General features: G+C 38.3%; 2 protein-coding genes across 2 annotated transcripts in view; one reads left to right on the forward strand and one right to left on the reverse strand.

Annotated features, from left to right (window-relative positions):
* The window catches only part of LOC134653164 (mucin-2), a 173666-nt gene extending 156883 nt beyond the window's left edge, over positions 1-16783 (forward strand). Inside the window, exons 21-25 of the mRNA XM_063508513.1 lie at positions 13616-13843; positions 14166-14420; positions 14605-15153; positions 15590-15883; positions 16590-16783. Coding sequence (XP_063364583.1) covers positions 13616-13843; positions 14166-14420; positions 14605-15153; positions 15590-15883; positions 16590-16783 — 1520 coding nt within the window. The remainder of the gene's footprint in view (positions 1-13615; positions 13844-14165; positions 14421-14604; positions 15154-15589; positions 15884-16589) is intronic.
* A 2176-nt stretch (positions 16784-18959) lies between these two features.
* On the reverse strand, positions 18960-23149 carry LOC134653130 (probable RNA 3'-terminal phosphate cyclase-like protein). The gene is made up of 6 exons (XM_063508437.1): positions 22758-23149; positions 22239-22424; positions 21535-21704; positions 21064-21198; positions 20419-20589; positions 18960-19157 (listed from the first exon to the last, which is right to left on the reverse strand). The coding sequence occupies exons 1-6, from the start codon at positions 23047-23049 to the stop codon at positions 18966-18968; spliced, it is 1146 nt and encodes a 381-aa protein (XP_063364507.1). The 5' UTR covers positions 23050-23149; the 3' UTR covers positions 18960-18965.
* Between the last annotated feature and the right edge of the window lie 793 nt (positions 23150-23942).

Raw genomic sequence — 23942 nt, forward strand, 5'->3', positions numbered from 1 at the left:
TTTGAAGTTTTTTTATAGAAGATGGTTTCACACAAGAAATGAAAGTGTATTTTCCAAAATCAAGAAGTTAAAAAAATATCTCACTTAAGTACCTAATAAAACTTGTATAAAATGGCACTCTGGTACTGATATTGAATTTCCGTTTCCGAATACAGTCCCATAATAGAGGAGCCGGTGAATTACGTTCCTCTCCGGAGAAAGTTCTGGGTCAACACTCACTGCCACCGCGTTGCGTCATTGCGTCACGTGAGAACATAACAACAACCAACGGTCTATCTATTGTGTTGCGAGTCTACGTTAACGGTAATTCAATTAAAAGGCCGTAGATTGTTGCTGTTTTGTGTGAATCGATGAGTTAATTGCGGGAAAGTGTACTATGATGACGGTAAAAATATGCGAGATTATGAGCAACTAGGTACTCTAGGTCTGTAAAGGTTTGAAATACTTTTAGTTATTATTATGTTACAAACCAAAAGTAAAAATGTATCGGGGTGACAAATGCTGCGAAAAGTCACGTCAGTCGTTTTCTGCCTACGGTAGTTTTTTTTTTCTTTTTCAGAGGTCCAGTTACACTCGGTTACAATCTCTATATTTGTAGATTATCTTAACTAAGCTAAGCCTTATATGTATTGTATTTGTTTTAGGTAGGTAGTTAGTGCTTAGGTACATATTGTTATCTTGGCTAGGCCCTCAGTTTTTATCTGTACCAAACTATATCGTAGGTATTTAATAATTCCCTGCTAACTCTGGTTTAACCGGTTTGTTTGCAGGTTTAGTCCTAACCAGTCATCTTCCTCCGATGAGCGGTGAAAGCGCGCGGTCAAGTGTATCGGGGATCTGCACTTTCATAGTCGCGAAACGAGATGCAATCCATTCAATGGTCTGTCGATTCGTAAAACCTGGTTTCTTTTTAACTGAGCGCTTGGCTAATAGGACCCATAATTATGTAACCACTATAATTAAAGATCGGAGCTATATCGTTCACTAAATCACTGAATCAGATTGGTATCGTCTCAATTTTTATTGTAGGTAAGGCACGGTCTCAAAATGTAGCACCGTGAAAGTAAAGACTTTTATGGCAAAAATTGCAATTTGCATAAAAAATGCAATTACTATTGATAAATGTTGAAGTGAAGTTGAACCTTTAAAGCGGTGCCACTATTTAAGAAGCAGACGGAAATATAATTATTATGAAAAGAGATAATCCTTTACTTGAAAACCTTTACACCTAATTGTATTTTAAAAACATACACCTTACTTGTATAGTATACATTAATATATGGGCACTATAGCCTCTAGTAGGTAACACCACCAACGTTTAGCCAGTCATAAATAACCAATAATATTGGAAAAAATATGTATGTACTGACATATACGTGGTGAGGCTAACACCGTTTGTGAGAGCATAACATCATGAAATAAGGCTTATTTATTCAATGGAAGTCATTTTTATCAAATCATCCTCCTCACTCACTATCACTTCCTCTGTTCATAAAGACAGTTTCGAAAGGTTTCCAACACAATAAAATCAAGCACTCATTAAACATAATATATTCCCACGACGATGTCGCCAACGCGCCATGGTCATCATAACCCACCATTGGGCAATACGCGAAATTTCGCCACCCGCCCTACGCGTGAGAAATTCGCCCATTTTCCTATTGAAATAAGCCCTATTACCGCGTCTCACGCGTTGTCGTAACGCCGTTTTTGATCTGGATCTGGGAAACGGAGTTCTAATCGACGCTTTGTTGTTTTATCTAAGGCATCCCTGACTGTTCACGTGTAAAATGATAGCTCGTATTTAGAACAAGTGCAAGTATTACGTTATTGTGCTTGATGAGGTGTTCATTTTTCATAAATTAATAACATTAGTAATAAATAAAACGTAGAAATGCAACGTAATGTTTACAACTACTATAAAAAAAAGCCTTTTATTTCTTGCATCCATTTTTACAAATGAAGGTTAAATTATTTATTTTTTATTATGCAAGAACCCCTCTGTGGGTAAAGGCCTCTTCCAAAGTTATCCAATCTTCCCTGGTTTGTGCTGTTTGTATCCAGTTTTGGCCTGCTGTTTTTCTGATCTCGTCTTCCCATCTAGCATATGGTCGCGCCTGTTTCCTTTTCCCTAGTGGACCTTTCCATGTTGTCAGAATTTTTGTCCATCTCAGGTCTCGGATACGTGATACGTGGCCTGCCCATTTCCATTTTAATGCTAATGCTTGCTGTAGTGCGTCTTTTGCTTTGGTAATATCTCTAATCTTTGTATGTCGAATTTTCTGCATTTTGTTTATACTTAGCATGCTTCGCTCTATTGCTCGCTGACATGTGACTAATTTATTTTTAACTTTATTATCAAATTTCCATGTTTGACAGGCATATGTTAGGCATGGTATAATACATGAGTTGAAGACTTTAGTTTTTATAGCGATTGGCATGTTACTTTTGAATACTTCTCTCAAGCTCCAGTATTTGTTCCATGTAATTTGTGTTCTTCGCTCTACCTCCCAAATATTACTCGCTCTATCAAAACTTATTTGTTTCCCAAGGTATATATATTTATCTGTGTACTCGAGAGGCTTGTTATTGACTGATATTGGTCGCTTCGTACTGTTGGTCATTAGCATCGTCTTAGCTAGATTCATTTCTAGGCCTATTCTCGTGCTAGCCTGGTTTAATTCGTTTATCATAGATTGAAGTTCTGAGCCAGATTCTGATAGTAGTACAACTACTATATGTATTTAAGCTTTTATGCATAGGCAGATAAGTCTCATCACTACATAGTACATATAAAACAAAGTCGCTTCCCGCTTTCTGTCTGTCCCTGTGTATGCTTAGATCTCTAAAACTACGCTACAGAATTTGATGTGGTTTATTTTTAATAGATATAGAGTGATTCAAGAGGAAGCTTTATATATAATTTGTTAACCCGTGCGAAGCCGGGGCGGGTCGCTAGTTAGGTAATATATAGATAGAGTCACCATTAAGAATTCCCATCTTTTCACATATCGGGTGCAAGCGATTTCTAGTTATTCTACTCTAATAATCGGTATACCGCAGCTCGAAAGCCACATGCTATTCCTCCATATCATTGAGACATGCTAACAATGATTGGTTATGAAATAAAACTATTAAAACGGATTATATCGCGTATTTTCTTCAGTCACCCGTTGACCACGAACGCTAGTGTAAAGGCCGGGTTTGAAACGTCGGGATGTAGTATAAATTCAATATCATCATCTTCCTCGCGTTGTCCCGGCATTTTGCCACGGCTCATGGGAGCCAGGGGTCCGCTTGGCAACTAATCCCAGTAATTGGCGTGGGCACTAGTTTTTACGAAAGCGCCATCCATGCCATCTGACCTTCCAAACCAGAGGGTAAACTAGGCCCGTATTGCGATTAGTCCGGTTTCCTCACGATGTTTTCCTTCACCAAAAAGCGACTGGTAAATATCAAATGATATTCATATTTTGTACCTACATAAGTTCCGAAAAACTCATCGGGGTTCGAACTCGCGACCTCCGGATTGCAAGTCGCACGCTCTTACCGCTAGGCCACCAGCGCTTCTCCAGTATACATTCAATACACGCGATACAATCCGTTTTAATAGTTTTATTTCATGAGTAACTATCGCGGTAACCGAAGACAATATAACGATTGAATACTTTTCTTTAGTCCCATTATTGTTAATCTGGGGGCTAATTTACACACCTCTCCATAACTAAATTATACAACAACGTACAACAACAATAAACAGTGTGAATAACATCGTGTTAGCAATGGAACACGAGATTGTTATCGCTTTCGCTAGACAGCGACACTTGCATTGTCACTTCGTCTCAGCGCCTTTAAAAAGATACTTTATCTAAACATGAATCTACGCATAACAAGAACCTGTCAGGTAGAGCGGAAATCCGGCTCGGAGGACCATGTAGATCGTTGCATAATTTTCCTGTTATATGTAAAGGAAATTTGAATGACAATTTAGCAGCTGCCGGTCGGATTGGCGGTAAAGCCATCCGCTTGAACTAGTCGTAACTACTCAATTTCGCACAGGTAATAATATAAAAATATCTGGGAGACCGAGCTTTGCTCGGGAAACACATAAAAACTCAAAAAAGCGCGTTTTCCCAGAGATAAAACCTAGCTAGATTGATTTTTCGCCCCTAACTTTCAATTAATAATTTTAGATAGGTAAAATAATGTTTCACTAAGTAACCGTCATTTGAACGTTCCAGCTCTAGCTAATGTGCTATTACTATTCGATTCAGTTTGTCTAAGCTTGATCTCGCTTTCATAACATATATGTCGGTCATTAGATATGTCAATGTTAGTTATTAAACCTCCCATTGAATTACAAATGCTAATTACGAGCCAGCGCGCTCCCACGTCAAAACAAATCGATGATTGTGAAACGATGGAGAAATGATCCGATTAATCGCTGAGAACACTATTGATCTCGTTTTACACACGTTGTGCTCGTTATAATTGTGGGGCAATGCTTATGTAAGGTTTTTATCGGTTCGGAAATGAACATTGATTGATTAGATCTCGACGTTTAAGCGGATAGTGGACGACCGTATCTCCATTACATATAAACGCTGTCCCCATTTTCCTCTCTGGATGTTAACCAGAGCTATGCCCCTTCGTTAGATTTTTTCAATTATTTTTTTAGTTAAAAAAAATATTTAGTTTTGTTATCAGAGTTATGAATACAAAAATAAATCATTTGTTTTTTGATGATTTTGAGTTATGCGATCAAATTTTTGGAAGCTCCTTACCGTGTGATTGTGTTACAGAATTATCCCATAATATTTATTTATGTTCTTCGATTTGAAAATAAATACCGATTGAGAAACACATATCCTTATTTCATAAGTTCTTTTGAGGATAAACTAGTTGTAATTAATAATTGGTTACAAAGTGGATCAGTGAACATTCAGTAAACAATCATATCCGATGTTACGTAAACCAGAAATACTTGAATAAACTTACAATGGATTAGGTTATTCGGTCACAGACAGCGCTCTTTTCTGAACTCAAGCACAAGTCTAATCTACCTAAGAATAAGCAACAAACCCATTATCTAACGTTGCAAGGAACATTTGTAAAATGAATCGAACTGGTGACATTTATCGTGAAAACGTAGAGCAAAATCTTATTTTCTGTTAGGTAATACTTTTGAGGTATTTTTATTTGAATTTATTTATTTGAATAAAACAATGGACCATCTCAAATAAAACAAACTTACAATTAGATACGACGTACCTGTCGTTCCGAAGCGGTGACGGTAGAGGTGGGTAAATTTTCAGATTCTGTCAATTTACCCCATTTCACACACAAGCGCACTTCACGCACACTACCTCACTTTACTGGGACAGGTCATTGACCCATCAAGTTTTTTTAAGATTGCGTTTTGAGTTTAGTGTTAACCACTGACCTCTTTTGAGGAACAGAAACTGTAAAAACGTTCCATTGAAAGAAGAAAGAGAAACAATACATTAAATCTTGCTCTCCTTGTCTGTTCATGTCACACGTGACGTATTTAAATTCTAATTTAATTCATTTGATTGTTAACTATTTTCTGCATATTATGGCTTTGTCGAGATACGCGTTTTGTAAAGTTAAACCGAATAAACCCAGATGTCATTAAGTCAGATGTAAAATGTTATTTACTACTCTATACGGTTATTCATAAGGCGAAAAATCAATTCAATTAAAAATTTAAATAAATAAAGTTTCGGCAGGGTGGAAATTTAATTAAGGCCGACAAAATAAAATTTAATAATATATGTCGGCTGATGTACCCCTAAGATCTTTACAGATTTACTTGTACGAGTATCCTATATTCGCTATTTATTTTGCTATTAAATTTATAAAATTAAAATAAATAATTAAATATTATACTGGCATTCCACCGCTATTATTTCAGTGCTGAACTGATTATCTTCGATCGTAGCCTTGATGATGTAGTTGTACTTACACTTACGGCGGTAGAAGCGGCAATGAACCCCGCGCAGCGTAGAACGAGAGGTGCGTTGGGATAAGTGCATATACATATAATTCTTCGTGCGTCTGTCTGTCTGTCCGTCCGTCTGTCACAGTCTATTTTCTCCGAAACTACTGGACCAATTCAGTTGAAATTTGGCACACATATGTAAATTTGGCACACAAATGTAAATTTGTGACCCAAAGATGGACGTGTAACGTAAATAAAATGTATTTTAGAGAATTTGAAATACGGTAGCCATTTTTGGGGGGGGTAAATGAAAAAATTAAAAAATATGTTTTTTAAACTATATAGTGTTACATATCAAATAAAAGAGCTCATTGTAAGAATCTCAAACATAACTTTTTTTATAATTTTAGGATTAATAGTTCAGCAGTTATTCATGAAAATAGGCAAAAAATGATCATTCTCCGCCCACTTTCTCCGAAACAACTGGATCTAAAATTTTGAAAAAAATACACAAAGTAGTTCTTTACCTATATATGTCAGGAAAATCTATAAGAAATGTGCAGTCAAGCGTGAGACGGACTTAATATACGGAACCCTTAGAATGCGAGTCCGACTCGCACTTGTTTTTGTTTAGCTCTTATTAGGTTTAAGGAGTTTTATGAGTGAAAAAAGAAGTTTTTTGTTTTATGTGCCCGCGTTATTGCCGATCGATTGTGTTTTAAACGATAATTAGACAAAAAAACTTGTTTTTCACCCAACGAATATAGATCCCCATGACACATCTTCCAAGTCGCCTTTGGATAGGCTTAATTTTAAAAATAATTGAAATAATGTTCTATATCATTCATACTTGCAAAAAAAGACTAAAAATAATTTACGTGACCAATGCTTATTATTAGTAAATATCTTACAATTTAATATCTGATATATCACACGATACAAAAAAATGGCCGCAAAGTTAAAAGTTTATTTATTTACGTTACTAGTCCATCTTTGGATCACCGACTCTTTGTCATATGTGAAAAATGTGTACCAAATTTCAATTGAATTAGTCTATTAGGGGCAGACACACGAGTGATCTTAAAAGGGATTTTTTTCTTGAATGATTTGTATGTACTTACCCCAACGCACCTCACGTTCCACGCGGCGCAGCGTAATCAGTAAGTACCTAATAATTAGTGTCCGACCGAAACACAAATTTCTGTATATATAAATATTGTTGTCCTACTTGCTCGCCAACTTTTGGTCTTTGTCACATAGTTAGTTTCATAATACGAAGTACTATTTCGTATGTTTCGGCCAGGCCGAAAGATTCGGCCGTTTTTTGGCCGAAACCGAAACTACGGCCGAAACATGATTTTATGGCCGAAACCGAAACCGAAACCGAATCTTCGGTCGGACACTACGAATAATCACAATGGTCTTAAGTACCACAGACCCTACTGTCGCTTAAGTCCTTTATGACAATCTCTGCCTATTAGAACTTATAAAAAAAAAAGAAACCGAGTAATTATATCCAACTACCGAACCTGCTTACAAATTTTCTCGAGATATTTGAGAAATGTGATATGCAAAGGAGAACATTCGAACAAACGAAAGTATTTTTGCCCAAGCTGAAACGGAGACCTTCGCCTACGCTCGGTCAGTGATGGTTTAGGTACAGTCAGCTGCAGGTCACCCCTGCATAGAAGATTGTATGCAGGGGTGGTACCTTTTCTCTGCAGCTGACTGTACACCTATAAAAAATTGTTGTACCTGCTGCAATTTTATACCGGTACCGTACTTTATATTTCAACAGGTATAGTACCTTCAAAACGAAGCGGTATTGATAAATAATAACGGTACCGTACCGCCTATAAATAATAATAATAATTCAGCCTATATACAGGGTGGTCCAAACCTTGACGTCCAAAAATTTTTTTTTAGATTCCTCACGTCGTGGGCTATCAGAATATACCCCATGTATGTTAGCCGATTTTTCGTAGTTATCGAGTTATGATTTTTTTTTACTTTTAACTTTTCATTTGAAATTCCGGGGTTCCCATACAGAGTGGCTAAAAAATAACTGCATTTCCGTTGCCAGGGAGGTTTTGGGATTATACTGAGCAACTTTTACAATGGGGCCAACCCCGAAACCGCGAAAAAAAATTACCCTTCCATAGAAAATGGACTAGCCAAAATGTATAAAAAGCCAATTTTTTTTCGCGATTTCGGGGTTGGTCCCATAATAAAAGTTGCTCAGTATAATCCCAACACCTCCCTGGCAACGGAATGCAGTTATTTTTCAGCCACTCTGTATGGGAACCCCGGAATTTCATAGGAATAAGAATAAGAATAGAATAAGAATAAGAATTGTTTATTGCCACATACATGAACATAAAATAGAGTTAGAATTACTTACATAATAAAATAAAACAGTTGTTATCATATACAAAACAAAAGTGAGAAGATCTTTGTATTAGGCAAAGGGTTCCAGTCTCAGCGTGTGCCGGGCCTAGGTGCCCGGCGCTGGTTTTCAGACCGGTCCCAGACTAAGGACGGTCGGAGAATATTACCTACATAGGAAAAGTTAAAAGCTTAAAAAATCATAACTTGAAAACTACGAAAAATCGGCTAACATACATATGGGGTACATTATGATAGCCCACGATTTTTGGACGTCACGGTTTGGACCACCCTGTATAGACAATAATCTCAACGCTAGCCCAATGCGGATTGGGGACCACACACAGCTTTGGATTTCTTCGCAAATGTATGCACTACGAGTATGCAGGTTTCCTCACGATGTTTCCTCCTTCACCGAAAAGCTAGTGGTAAATATCAAATGATATTTCGTACATAAGTTCCGAAAAACTCATTGGTACGAGCCAGGATACCAATGAGTTTTTCCTTACCGCTTATACCGTAAAGAAATAATGCAGTCTCTGCTTTGCACGATTATTGTGTGGACATAATTCTTATAATCACCGAAACATACATACCTCTACGCACAGAATGTCATTGAAATAAAACATTGTTTTTTATAGTAAATTAATATAACATTCGATTTATACACATAACAATAAGCAGGCCAGGCCGCAGCGATATTGGCCTGTAAGCTTCATCTCGGTCTCCAAATCCGCAAAACTCGCTGGTACTAAATGCTGGTCTTGCCGTTATTAATTATCTTGATTCTTGAAGATTATCAGAACAGCACGTTACGTAATCGCATACATAGACGGAACGAACGTCAACAAAGTAGGTGTAGACACTGCAAGTCTTTAGGTATTAAACGAATTACGCTTCGTATTAATAGATGAGTAATATTTAAATGAACATATAATATTCTCTAACATAAATACAAGATTACAATTAATTGACATCAAAAGTCATTGACGTACAGAAGTCATATACATTTTTATAATGACGCAAAATTGATACCAGCATAATGAAAATCAATCCCAATCAGTAAAACGAGTCTTTAAACTTTTTTCATTTTAAGCGGGTTTTGAAGGAACAAGTTACTTAAATTCGATTGTAATCGTATTGTTTTAGGATAATTTACTGCTGTTTTCGACCGTTACGACCCGTAAATAACAACAACTCACATTTAAAATTTGACTGGAGCTCGACGTGATTATATTTATTTACCCTATTTTATGAAATACAATTTATCTACTGGTATACATTTTCGTATGCGTATATGATGAAATGTCTTTATTAATGTCAAAAACGAGCTATGACGATGTACACGTCTGCTTCGATGCAAGGCCAACGGCCATCTGACTCGAAGAAGAGTTTTGAGTGATGTCGTCAATGTATGGAAATTATACGAAAGTTTACATTTGGGATTGAATTTCTGTGTTGTATTTGTGAGTAAAAATATTAGTAGATAATAATCTGGTAGTTTAGTTATCTAGCCTTCAAAATCCCACAACAACTCAATTACTGTCAAAGACAAAACTGTAATGCGTCTTGCTCAAACGGAACTCCATATTTTGATTTTTGGACACTTTTAGTGTCGATTTGTAGAGAATTACAGGAAATAAAAAAAAATATGGCGTGAAGAGCCGGTACACGGCTTCTTCGTGAACAGATTTGCGTATAATTTAATGCAGTTATTAATCATTCATTGAACAAATTGATTGCACAAAGTGAGGTCTAAATCGAAAACGTCATATACCGTCCCCTTAAGTCTCAATCCGTCTTGCTTATTGTTCTAGACGTTTCAACCATTAAAACCTGACATAGTGAGTTAATACTAACAATTGTATCGCTCAAAATATGATCCTATAAGGCGTTCTTCACATTGGGTGCGGATCCAAGCCGCTCTGGGTGCCTAGCAAGATGCCAATCGTTAGCGCCGTAGCGGTCGAATGCCTCTCTGTCGCTTTAAGTACACGGAAGAGTGATAGAGAGACATTACCGTTTCGTTCGCTACGGCGCAAACGATTGGCATCATGGCTAAAGCCCTTGCTACACGGTCGCCGACAAGCCCCTCAAACCGCGTGGCCTTGGTCTGGACGGACCGTGTAGACAGTTGTTTCCAACAAAATTTGACCAAGGTCAGACCAAGGACAGACGGTTAGAAGGCTTGTCGGCGACCGTGTAGCAAGGGCTTTAGCCCTCTGGTGTGCGAACGAGACATCAATATAAACATACATAGCGCTGTCTCGATAATAGTGTAAGTGGTCAGATAACCTCGTGACCCTTTGTTTGTCCATAATTACCGGCCAGTTAACGACGCCTTGATGGAACTTCCGCTCGTTTCACGGGTGCCCGAGAATGGACAATGGTGTATGGATGTGTGCATTGCAGTGTATCGATACTATCGATGTTAATTAGCAAACTCGATTATGATTCCTTTGCTAATAACAAGACAAACAAAACAGCACTTTCATTGCAATTATTAGTGTTTTAAAGGTTGAACACGCCAAAACTGGGGCACACAAAATGTAGTACAAAATTATAATAAAAGTGAAAAGTATATTATGTTTTACACATTTAATAGCATATTTAACGCTGTTTAAAATAACATTCCATATTTTAGATTTGGTCTACACAGTAAGCCATTTTTCTAACTTTCCTACGTACACGGCTCATAAGACTTTGCACCATGTTAATAGAACACTGTCTTGACGCCCATGTCCACATCTTTTGTAGTTCAGGGACCGATTTTACTCCGCCGCCTTTCTTTTTTAAAATTCCCTTCATAATACTCCAGTACTCTTCAACGGGCCGCAGTTCCGGACTATTTGGGGGGTTGCACACTTTTGGTACCACCACGATCCCATTTGCAGCATACCATTCCATCACTGGTTTTGAGTAGTGGCAACTGGCTAAATCTGGCCAAAACAAAGGTGGTGAGTCATGCTTTCTTATGAAAGGTAGCAAACGTTTCTGCAAACACTCTTTTCTATAAATATCGCCGTTTATTGTCCCGGTAGTAATAAACGGCCGACTTCTTTTCCCACAGCTACATATTGCTTGCCAAAGCAGGTACTTTTTTGGAAATTTCGAACGTTTTTTTAATTTACACTCTTCAGGGGCGTCTACTCTACTTAGGCTGGTATAGAACTCTTGCCCAGGAATTTGTTTAAAGTCACCTTTTATGTATGTTTCGTCGTCCATGACGACGCATGCAAATTTGGTTATGAAATTCTCATAAAGTTTTCGAGACCGTTTCTTCGCGGATGAGTTCTGTTTCGAGTCTCGATCTGGTGCTGCCTGGGCCTTATAACTCCTTAGGCCAGCCCTACGTTTCACTTTTTGAACATAGGACTGAGACATTTTAACTTTTTTAGCAACATCGCGAGACGAAATCTTAGGATTTGAGGCAAACATGTTCACCACCTTCTCGTCCTTTTTTTATTCTTGACACCCTGCACGCCTCCACTTCCTGGCTTCCGATCTATTGTTAGGTGCGCACGGAACTTTTTTAATACGCGACAAACCGTAGATTGAGGACATTTCAGTCGTTTCGCGATATCTCTGTAGCTCAGTAATGAATTTTCTACGTATTTACGCGGTTACGTACGCGTGCGTAAAATTCGCTCGCGTTGTTGATGTTGTTTGCTCGACATTTTGACAACGAATAAACATAATTTAAAAAAACTTGATAACATTATAGGCCAGTGTCTTGTGACCAAGTAGGTGCCATAAAAGTTTGTATATCTCTATTATTTGCATAGCAATAGTCGATTGTACATGCCCCAGTTTTGGCGTGTTCAACCTTTAGGTACCTTTCAAGCTGGAAAGCTAAGCCGTGTGAATATGCGCTAATATGGTTCTGTAGGTATTTATTTTATGTTTTCAATACTATGGATTCCTCACTTCCACAGTGTGGAAGAAAATGCCACGCGAATCGTAACAATTACATACTTACAGTAGAACTAACTTTAAAAAAAACTTAGACTTGTCTTCTTAAGTTCTTTAATAGTTTCAAACCTTTTAGATTTCGAGCATGCCAAAGAAATAGGCATGCCTGACAACAAGTAGACCCTCAATTGATCAGTCACTTTGCATGCTATGAAATTATGAAACTTAAAAGCGGTTTGAATACCGGCTGCTGTTCGACGACTGCATGTCATATTGTCAACCCATTCGTTTAAACATTGTCTCCGTTATATCATTAATCAAACGAAAGCTATTTGTCACGTCGCCGCGCGAGTTGCTCAATGCTGTTTAAATGTTGGCAATGCTAAGTAAGCTCTCTAATGACCTGTGTGTATGCAATCTTCCTCGTTTCAGTCCGAGCCTATGAACTGGCTCCATTAAGGTTCATCCGAATGTGTGGTTTTGTAACTGTATACCTACAACAATGAGAGTTTTTATGACCTACCTACTTAGCACCAATCCTAAAGTCAGGTTTTCAAGTCCTAACGAAAGGGTCTAAAATAATTATGCAAATATATATTTTTATACTACATCTTGATAGAACATTTTTAAAATTAGTTGAATACTCCTTGCACAATAACTTGTCACGCACAAGGACCTATTCCAGTTTTTGTCTATTTAGTAAAAAGTAAATTTACTTTGGGCGTATAATTTAATACAGTTTAGGATAATCGACCCACACCTTCGTAGTACGATCTTCCAAGGTATAAAGACTCGAAAGCAAATAGCCATGAAGATCTACCTCATATACATAAAGCTTAATTCTATTCAGTATTATGATCCGATGTGACATTTGTTCATCTAACAACATGTAGGTTAAAGCCGACTAACAAACAAGTATTCTGAGCTTTCAATGTCAAGGTGTATTAACGCAATAAAAATGCGGATTGTGACGCATAATACACCTACGTTATTAGTCATGTGGACGTGCTTACAGGCTTAAATGATTCATTACATTTATGATACGAGTATGTCACAAAAACAAGCTTAAAGCCGCAGGTTAAAATGGGCAGAGGTCTATTTATGTGCCTAAAGAAGATCAATAAATAATTAAATGTTAGCATAGATCTTAACAAAGTCGGCCGGATAAATTCAGATTCATTAATTACCCTAAGACGTTTGTAGATTTATTCAGTCTTTTCCCGAATGTGTAAACTGCTGTTGCACAACGTCGGGATGATTTTATGAATACCCGATTTTTTTACAAATCCAAATGTCAGAACATTAGTGCTAAGCCAGAATTGTTGCAATCTAAAATTACTCTTTCTCTACCCTTAGCTACTTCAACGACGCCATCCCCGTCATCTCAAGCATCACCATCATCATCTGCGTCGTCGTCGTCAACGGCAACCACCACCGCCCCAACGTCACGCCGGCCGTTCCGCATCGCCAGCCGCCGGCGCCCGGCCATCGCGACCAAGTCGTCGCTCTCGACTACGTCGACCACGCAAGCCTCAACAGCGGGCCTGGCTAGTGAGGAATCGCTGCAGGACATCGGGGATACTGGTACGTCTTTTAGGGGCATAAGTGACACTGACAGTTTTTTTGCACTGCTCGATACGAAACCAGTAGGACATCAATTAAAAGTACCTACGGCGCGCATTGCTATTAAGGAGACTTAAAGCTAAAGAGTCCACTGAAAATGCATGCCAAAATTTACTAATTAGAAATCCTGTATCATGTCACAAGTCTTTCCTTGTAACATGTTAACTGAGGCTGAGCTGCACTGAGGTCATATTTTGTATTCCAAAATACCTACTTGACTTCATATGAGTGCTCAACAGCTACATCCCATTAGACCTGTTTTCAATAGCCTTTCATTTCACAGATTCAATCGAAGATCCAGCGCTCGCCCCAAGATACGTTCCAAAAACAACAGTGAAAATCCAAAGACGACCGCTCGTCAATCTCAAAGACGAAAGGAGGGACCAGAACCCATCCGCGACCAACGAACAAGAGCCAAAGAGACAGAGCAAGAAGTACAGCGCCAGCATCAAGCAGAATCAGCTAGATGAGCTGAAGAAATCCAAGAGCCAAGAGGATACGAGTGATACGACGACTTTGGGCTCCACTACGGTTGAAGGTAATCTATTAAGTACGGATTCTTAACTTCAAATACGGTGATTGGGCTGTAAACAGCTATCTTGCCATGCATTAATCTTGGTCAGTTCTTTAAAGGTTTTTCGATAATTATATCCACTCTACCGCATAATAAATTATGACAGTGATATATGTATATACTAAAAAATAAAGTAATTGTATTACAGATGACAGCGCAGAAACAGCAGTAGCCATAGCAGCCCACCAACTCCTAGCCGCGCCCATCCCCAAACTGCCAACTTACGACGACGACTCGCAACCCACCAAGAAATCCACGCGAACCCAGACCAACGACTACTCCTACACCCCGCAATACACTGACTTTACCGAGCCCAAGACCATATACTCCGAGGAATTCAGCACACCCAATTATGAATCCACTTCTCTGCGAAACAAGGATTATATTTCAACAACTGGAGCGTATGACGCCACGACTGGCTACGCTAAAACTACTTATAACCCTCCTAGTACTAGCCCAGTGTTCCTATCCACTGTATCAAGATCTCCGCTGTCCACGCCTTCAGTACTAAACCAAGGTGTGTCCGGAGGTCAGAACCTCGGTCCGTCTACGGCGAGGTATTTGGGTGGGAATGACAAGTATGTGGGCGTGCCGGTGGAGGAGTTTGGGTACTCGACCTCAGGATATCCTGGGCAGGAGCCATCGTATTTCACTAGGGAGTACTTGCTGGAGTCTCCGGTTACCAAGACTTATGATGGTAAGTACGAGTAATTACGTCTCTTTTATTCATGTCATTCATGTCAATGCCTAAAAATTTAGTTACGTCTGTGTGTTCAACATTATGATCATTATATTTTACGTCAAGATTTAATGATTTTGATTGATGGAATTGCATAATTTTTGTTTTATCAATGTTTATTTTTAGTTATGAATTTAAAAAAGCACACTTAGTACTTTACTGCGAAAGAAAAAGAACAACTATCCACCAGGTGAGAAGTCTGTCCTAATTTTTGTCGAAACTTTAGCTCTAGATTCTAAATCATAGGAACCATAGGTTCTCATAGGAACTGAACATTTGTATAAAACCTAAATGAAGTCTTGTTTAGATAATAGGTAATTCCTAACAAACCTCTGATCTACACCTGATGCCGATAGAACAAATTGAAACTGACTGTACATTTTATTTTCCCCAGACGAATACCAATACCTCTCACCCGTCACCACGCCGCAGACGACCAGGCAACCAGCAACCCGCAAGACGATCCTCCGCAAGATCTCCACCACTCTACCACCTACCCTGGCCCCCGCCACCACGCCCAAACCCCGCCGCGTCCCCTCCAAGAAGTTCGAGAAACCCTTCGAAAAGATTCCGAAAGACCTGCCGAATAGGACATACAGGCCCATTGATAATTATGATTATTATGATGATGGATCAGAAAGAATAGCGGAGAAGTATGAAGAGACGAAGGTCGTGCTACATGGGAAAGGTAAGAACAGTACTATAGAATAAGACCATTAATAAAAGCTGTCATAAAGCACCTAGATATATTTTGGACTCATATATTTCCTTTCATTTCATTTACTTTATTGCATTCCATGGTATTTACAGGTACAGATGGTATTTAAATTAAATTGAACAACATGGACCCTGAATAGGGTATGGCAAGTTAACCAGTACCTATATGTAGTTCTCCACGCTACAATTACTTAGAATAAGAATAATTTTTATTTATAATAAAATACGCATGCACAAAGGTGTGTAAGCCCCAAACTTAAAACACCCTTTAAAACAGTAGTCTATTTTTCTATTTATTTCCCTGTAGAATATTATAATATTACCGCAATAAAGATCGCATTTTTAAAGCATAATATTTAAAACAAGACATCCATGAATTACCAATTTACGCTTCGTCCTACCGACTGCGCCAATTCGTTTTTAATCTGAAAGTTTTACTCCCAATCAAGAAACTTTATGTACCTTTTGATAATTTCTTAACATTTTACTCTCAATTTAATCCAGGTACTTACTTGACAATTCTCAACTATTTCAATAACAAGTTCGAGAACTTGCATGCGACTTTCTTTACATACTTATATGGTATTTGATCGATCGGTTGAATTTAACTAAACCTAAGCAGTCGCTAGATCTCACACCATCTAAGCCTTTACACGAATCTCGCTTTTTTTCCCCAGGAACCATAGAATGCTTGGACATCGGCAACTTCCCCCACCCATCGTCGTGCAAGAAGTTCATTTCGTGCGCGCGCATCGATAACGGCTCGCTACTGGGCTGGGAGTACATCTGTCCTAAAGGCCTGAGCTTTGACCCTGTGGGGGGCATCTGTAACTGGTCCGCGGGGCTGGGGTGCGATGAGAAGGATATTTAAGAGGGGTATACATTCGGGATATCTACGTACAGGATACGTTCGGGGGATTAGGGATTGGCTAAGGGTCGGTTGCACCAAACTGTTCGTAACGTTAAAGAGTTCGCTAAATTTTTATGTATGGAAAGTTTCATAGTAAAGCGCCGGGGCGCGCCGGCTGACGTTGATCAGTTTATCAAATGTGGTTGGTGCAACTGGCCCTTACTCTTTGTCACTTATTGTCGAAGAGAGGAGTCTCTTCGTTTTTATTACCCACGACACTTTAAATGACTCTTGGATGATTTATACCCATGATAGTGATACTGATACATAATACCTACAGTTCATTCCCATAACATTGTTTTGTTTTAAGATTACTTAAGTGTCAATCGCTAGTTCTCCGAACGTCACATAAAACAAAGACCTACTAAAGGAACGCTTCATTGGCAAAATTTGAGTTTTCGTTCTATTCTACTCGTAAGCTAGGAGTTCAACATATTTTGTTTGGCAAAGTTACTGCAATGACATTTTAAAGAGGCCCACCTGATTTCTAAATGACACTTAATACGAAGGTATTATAGCTCAATTTAGGTCAACATGCTCAGTGAATCGTAGGCAAGTCGATGTTCGATAAAAAGTAAAAAAGCAACCATAAAACAGAAACGATCGACTAACATGCCTCTGACTACTCCCCCTGGGACTAGAGTCGTGAGCATAGGAATATAAATATATTTACAATATTTTTAACCGACTTCAAAAAATAAACATACGGTCGAATTGATAACCTCCTCCTTTTTGAAGTCCGTTAAAAAGAAAAATACCTCTTTGAAACGTCACTGCTTGATTGTGCTGACAACTGCTTTCAACAGAAAACGACTTTTATTTCTTTGATATTAAGGTCTAGACAATCTTTCAATATAAGTAGCGACATCTGTTGGAATTTTTCATAAGAGAACGAGGAAACAATAAGCGTCGATAGATTATTATCGAGATATTTTCAACTTATGATTGTTTTAGCGCTAATATATGGTTAGCATATATTTGACATTACATCTAAAGGGTTTTTTTATTACAAAATTATTTTTTCACGCTTGCAACATCTGGGTTGGGTTATACGAAGTTACTGGTTAGCACCTTAAGGGCCTAATATGTATCTCGAAAATGTATGTGATAAGTTTGTATATGCGTCGACTGAAATCATATTTAACTTATCTAGAAGTAATCTAAGTCAAACATGTAATTTTTAATTCACATGCGAAAATTATCACTGCCAAAATTTTACTCGCATATTTTTGGAGGCTTAGTAACGTTTTTTTTTCTAAAACATATACACTTTGTTATTAAAAAGCGGTACATATTTTTATTAGAATATTCTTAGTTGTAAAATTATTCACATATCATTAAAATTGTACAGTCAGCAGCAGAAGTTGCTAAGCGGGCCAGATGTTCAAAATGATCTTGACGCGACTTTATTGTGAAGAGAATAAGAGCGTGTCCAGGTAATTTTGAACACCTCGCCCGCTTAGCAACTTCTGCTGCTGACTGTACCCGCAATAATTACTACAGACGATATATAAATGAAGTTTTCAAAATGTGCCTTAATTATTTTTACAATCGTAGCCGTAAGATATTTTTGTAAAGTTACTGTTTAAGATAATAAAATATAAAAAGAAATGTAATGTTTCATTTCTTCCTAATTACAATTACCTGTGTAATTTTTTTACAATTTTATAAATAAATATATCTTATCTTATCTTCCTCAATAACCTTTTGAACGCCATAAGCTGATGTGAAAACAGAAACTGACAAATATATACTTATTGTTATGTAACGCAATACTGAATGTGCACGACAATTAGACAATTTACTTATCGTCTTCATAAGTTTTATACCCTTTAATGATTAGCAACCCAGTTATTACCATAATACGTATGGTGCCTTACAGCACTATCTACTTCAGCTGTCAAAGCATAGCTACAATCAACGTGTTTAACCACCCTGTTTAGCAATACTAATATTGCTAGTATTACTTTCTGTATAGTCTTAACTAACTTCCTGTCCTGAGTATTAGAATCAACTGTTTTGCGTTAGAATAAAAATGAACTTCTGTAATTACCAAAGCACACGGGGAATTAAAATGTAATAAAGGTATTTTTGAAAAAAAAAAACTATGATATAATAATGTAATAATGACTATTTATTAACACTACAACGTCCTCTTACTAATATTAACATAACCGATGCCGACACACGTCATCTTAACGCGCTGCGCCGTCGACGTGTCGTCATCGCTGTCATCATCATCATCGGCTCGTAACACTTCTAGTTTGAACATGACGCCGAAGAACTCTTTCAGGTGTTGGAGGAAGGTGATGGTGTACTCGGAGAGGGGGCCCACCTGGGAAAGAGTGTTAATTATTTTTTCTACTCCCGTACTTTTATTTGTCATTTAAAGGGTCGTGCACACACCTTTAAAACCCTACCTTATAGTTGTCAAGACAAGTCTTTAGTCTATTCCCCAAAAAAGAATTTGTGCTTACACGCAGTATCTTTTTGGCGATTTTACGATACTTCGTGTAATGACCACTTAAAAAATATTGAATGAAATACAGTGTTGCCAACCTTATTTTAAATGTCATTTCTGACAAATAAGTGAACCATAGACATGCTTTTTTTTTAATTTCATTCATTCATTCATTCTTTTCCCACCCGTACCCTCCATTTTTGCTACTTCTTAAATTAAAAATATTTGTTAAATTTACAATTTTATTTCAAAGTAAGTGCTTGGTCGTAGAAAAAGTATTGTATGCAACGTTGTTTAACCGAGTCAAAAAATACTCGTGGCGTCTTTATTAACAATTTTCGGCTTCGCCTCAAATTGTTACTCACGCCACTCGCCTTTTTTGACCGCTCTTAAACAATGGTTGCATAAAATACTATTAAATTCAGAAACAGTGAAACATGTTATAAAATACATCATCAGTCCACATAGTAAATAATTTTATTCTTTTTTTTTTACAAAACTGCTTGTCGGTGGACTTATTTACGCTTGCATCAACATTTTTAATGATATACATAAGTATAGGATGTTAAGTGAACGAAACAAAAACGGGCTATAGTTTTTTAATAGGCCACAAGATAGCAGGAGCCCATTTCTCGAACGTTATTACACTAATAATTTAGGTCACAATGTAACGTTGTGGCAGCAGTGTTCGAAAGGATAATTATCAATTATAGTTATCTTGATAATTATCGTTATTTTTATGCCTAATAATTATCGACTTGATAATAACCTAAAATATAAAAAACTCCCCAATCATTATTTATTACTATCAAAGAATTCAAAGAAAATAAATATAGCACCATCCATATTTATCGGATAATTATCAGACTATAATTATCTGGATAATTTAGAACCCCGTGTGGCAGACGCTAAGAGTCCTCATATGGTTCACCTGTAATACTGTTGGAACTTATAAACCAAACAGGTTGTAAACCTTATGTCATGAGCTGGCGACTATTTGGTTTTGTCTGTGGTTTTCTATTTTGTCAGTGTACTTGAACAAATGAATATATATCGTTTATTTCTGTCTGCACAAATAATGTTTTACTCGATTCAATCCTGGTAGAATTCCACTCCAAACCCATCAAATACGTACCACACACACACTGACGTCCTTCTGTCCGAGCGCCATCCACAGCGCCACGAGCCACTGTAAGGCCGAGTCCACACAGCCGCCGCGGTAGACCTCGTCCAACAGTGTCTGGGCGCACTCGCGGCCTAAGTCCTCGGGTAGCGTTGTCTCGCCGCTGCCAGCTTCTAACGATTTCTGAAATAAAATATTCCCATTATATAATGCCATAAAAGATATTTACAAAAGAATAAATTTATGCAGTTTAAACTAGCTTTTTACGACGCTTGTATATGCACAGAATGAATCACATAAATTGTGTGTTGCGAATCGTGTGCTAATAGATTAGGCTGACTAGTTAGTTAAGAAACGGATATTTTTTATGCTAAGTAACTAATTAAGGTGCAGGGGGCAATTTCGACTGCGGGGAAATTTCAATCGAAATAGCTTCCATGTTTTACATTATTAACTAGAGTGCGAGAATCAGATAGCGAAAAATATGTTTTTCGCTACCTATCTGGCTATACGGCACTCTATTTAATAATGTTAAACATGGAAGATTAGTTGAAATTTCCCCACAGGTGAAAATGCCCCTTGCACCTTATTAAATACTTAAACAATTTTTCGTGAAAACTTATTGACGTGAGCTTTAAATTATTTCTAAACACTCACTGCTTCAGTACAGTAGAAAGTTTTTTCATTAGTCTCGGCCACCAAGCTGACGCCGAAGCCGGGGCTCTTGCCCGCGTTGGGGCCGCGGCACTGGTCTGTGTTGATGTACACATCGGGCAGGAATTTGAGCATGACCTGAAAAATTATCACACAATTACTCAAAATATTTTATTATTCATAAAAATCGCTATTTCGCAAGCAATCAGTTAATTTACTGTTTTCAGCAGGAATGTGACTCTTATGTCTGACACATGAGCTGACTTATGAGCTGACACAAAACATGTCAATGTAAAGTTAGGGCGCAGAATAATCCACTATCAAAATGTCCCCCTGAATCTATGTATAATCACTAATCAGACAATAAGAATCAATCATATTTTTTAGGCGTCTACATAATTGGCATGCCAAAGACAATTTAATATTTTGGCTACCACTTTTATAGTTATTTACATGCTGATAAAGTATACTCACCCCTTTAGCTGCCTCAACCACTCGGTTGGCCATGGTAGGTGAAACGCGCAGCGCGTATACGACACCGCGGATCCGCTTGACAAGACCCCAACTGGTCCACTGTAGTGGGCGCACGCCGCGCCGCACGGGACAGCGGAATACCACCTCGCCGCCGCCGAGAGGTGGCGCTCCTGAAAATTCAAATCCAACATGATCATTGAGACCTTTTATAAATTAAGAAAACACAGTTGGTTTTGATTCCAAAGGCAGCTGGCATTAAGAAAAATAACCAAAAACACTGTTCCTAGTGTTCCTCATCGAAGTATTTTCAAAATTCAGGGTATTGACATAAGTTAGGGTACAAATTCATAACCTCTAGTAGTCTAGTTCCATAAACAAAACCTTTATTTAGCTCTTAGTCTTAGAAGATAATATTTGTCAACCTTATTTAGCTCTTAGAAGATATTTGTTATTTTTATAAGAAATTGGGATGATTTTGTTTTGTACATCAAATGTATGATCCAAAATCATTGATAACTATTTTCTTTTTTTTTTCAAGGAGTGTACCAAATGCCACCATTTAAAAAAAAATGTCTTATAGTCCTAAAAATTCTAGAAGAAAGATAACAAAAATATTAAAAATTATGTTACAATTTATGCCTTACAGTATAGATTTCCCAAAGGGGTTAAAGTGCACATTGGCCCTTATAAAAGTATCAACTAACCTCTCCGAACCACCTTCAGTTCCAGTCCATCATCCACCAATATAAACTTCAGCAATATAGGCAGCGCTGCTGCCTTCACCTTGTCTACCGATACATCCAGGTTGTGGTGGGTCACTCCTTGCAGCACAGCATTCAGTGGCTCCTTGCAGAATGGGCCCAGTGCTAGCAGGATTTCTAAATAGTAACCTGCAAGTAAATTAATAATATCAAACAAATTGTCACTGCACACCTTTGGACAATCCCTGTAAGGTCATGTAGGGTAAAGCCCCGTTTCCATATCGCAAGGCAAACCATCGAACATTGGCTCGTGCGGCAGCCGCGCGTATGGATACCGGGTTGCCGCGCGAGCCAACTCGATGCGCCCGGTATCCATTGCGCGCGGCTGCCGCGCGAGCCAATGTTCGATGGTTTACCGCGCGATATGGAGACGGGGCTTTAGAGAAACAGTATGAGAATTCATCATACAGTGACAGACTTAGTATAACCATAACCATACTATGAAATACACAGCAAACTTACCTATGCCTCTTTGTGTGCTACAATTATGTGTGACCTGTCCTCCGATCAGAATTCCCGGCTGGTAAAACACGGACGTGCCCGTTTCACTCAACTCCACCCTGGTGCCGTTCGTCACTTTGTCCAGCAGCCGTATCAAGCTCACTTCGTACTCCCGCAACCCAGGATCGTCGTGTGAACTCCGGATGTCTTCTATCCTCACGGAACGACCACTTAGAGTGGATAACAGCAACCGCTGCCGGAAGAAATTACTTCCTTTGTATACAAGAGTGTCGTTTTGTACTGTGGCTGGCATTTTAAGAATTTTTATTGCGTTATTCCATTTAAAAACCAAGATATTTGGTACATAAACACCATGCCGAAATGCACGTGCGTCAAACTGTCAAATTTACGTCATTGTGACAGTCGGAGCGTTTAGTTTACACATAGAGGGGAGCCACTAATACACAACCAAATAATGCTCAACCCAAGAATGTACAGCCCAATAATTGGCGTCCATGATGGACGCGGATTATTGGGCTGTACATTCCTGGGTTGAGCATTCTCGGTCCGCGCAAGTTTGGTCCGGGGCGATAATACGAAGCCACTATTTTCACAGGGCAATAATGTACGACCCCATAATTCGCGTCCACTAATTTGAGTCCCTTGGCTTTCAATTATTGGGCTGAACATTATTGGTACAGGTCGAGAAAGCCCGACCCAATAATGTACGACCCAATAATTGGAAGCCAAAAACCAGAGATATTCTTTTTTTTAAGGGAGCTGTCAAAATTAGTAGTGACGTTCTGACATGAGATCTTGACAGCTCAAAAATAATCGGTTTTTCCAGTGACATCTATCAGTGACATTGACAGTATTGACACTTGTTGCTTAGGTTGCTTTACAATTTCTGTATCAATTTTTATTTTTCATGTATTTTTGCGAGGAATACAGAAGTACGGACGTGACTCGAACGAAGACGGCTAAGTGTAGACGTGGCCCATTTACTTGCTGAGCGAAACCAGAATAACCAATGGCGTCTGGAAGAATCACATAACCCACGGCGAGCTTCAATCATATCAGTACAGATGCAAGAACCCTGTTCTGAGTCTCTGATCCATAAGTGTGGCCTGCTTAGGCCTTAGGCCACGTGTCGGCATCCTCGATAACATCAATCAATCCCACAGTGACTTGTTACCTGATACGACT

The sequence above is a fragment of the Cydia amplana genome, chromosome 12 (assembly GCF_948474715.1).
Source record: "Cydia amplana chromosome 12, ilCydAmpl1.1, whole genome shotgun sequence".
Taxonomy (NCBI): domain Eukaryota; kingdom Metazoa; phylum Arthropoda; class Insecta; order Lepidoptera; family Tortricidae; genus Cydia; species Cydia amplana.

Excerpts from the sequence above, each read along its gene's own strand:
- LOC134653130 (XM_063508437.1), bottom strand. The coding sequence starts at position 23,049 with ATGCCAGCCACAGTACAAAACGACACTCTTGTATACAAAGGAAGTAAT. Across the intron at positions 21,199-21,534 it reads TGGTTGAGGCAGCTAAAGGG|GTCATGCTCAAATTCCTGCC; the intron begins GTGAGTATACTT and ends ATAATTTTTCAG. Across the intron at positions 19,158-20,418 it reads AGGACGTCAGTGTGTGTGTG|GTGGGCCCCCTCTCCGAGTA; the intron begins GTACGTATTTGA and ends ACTCTTTCCCAG.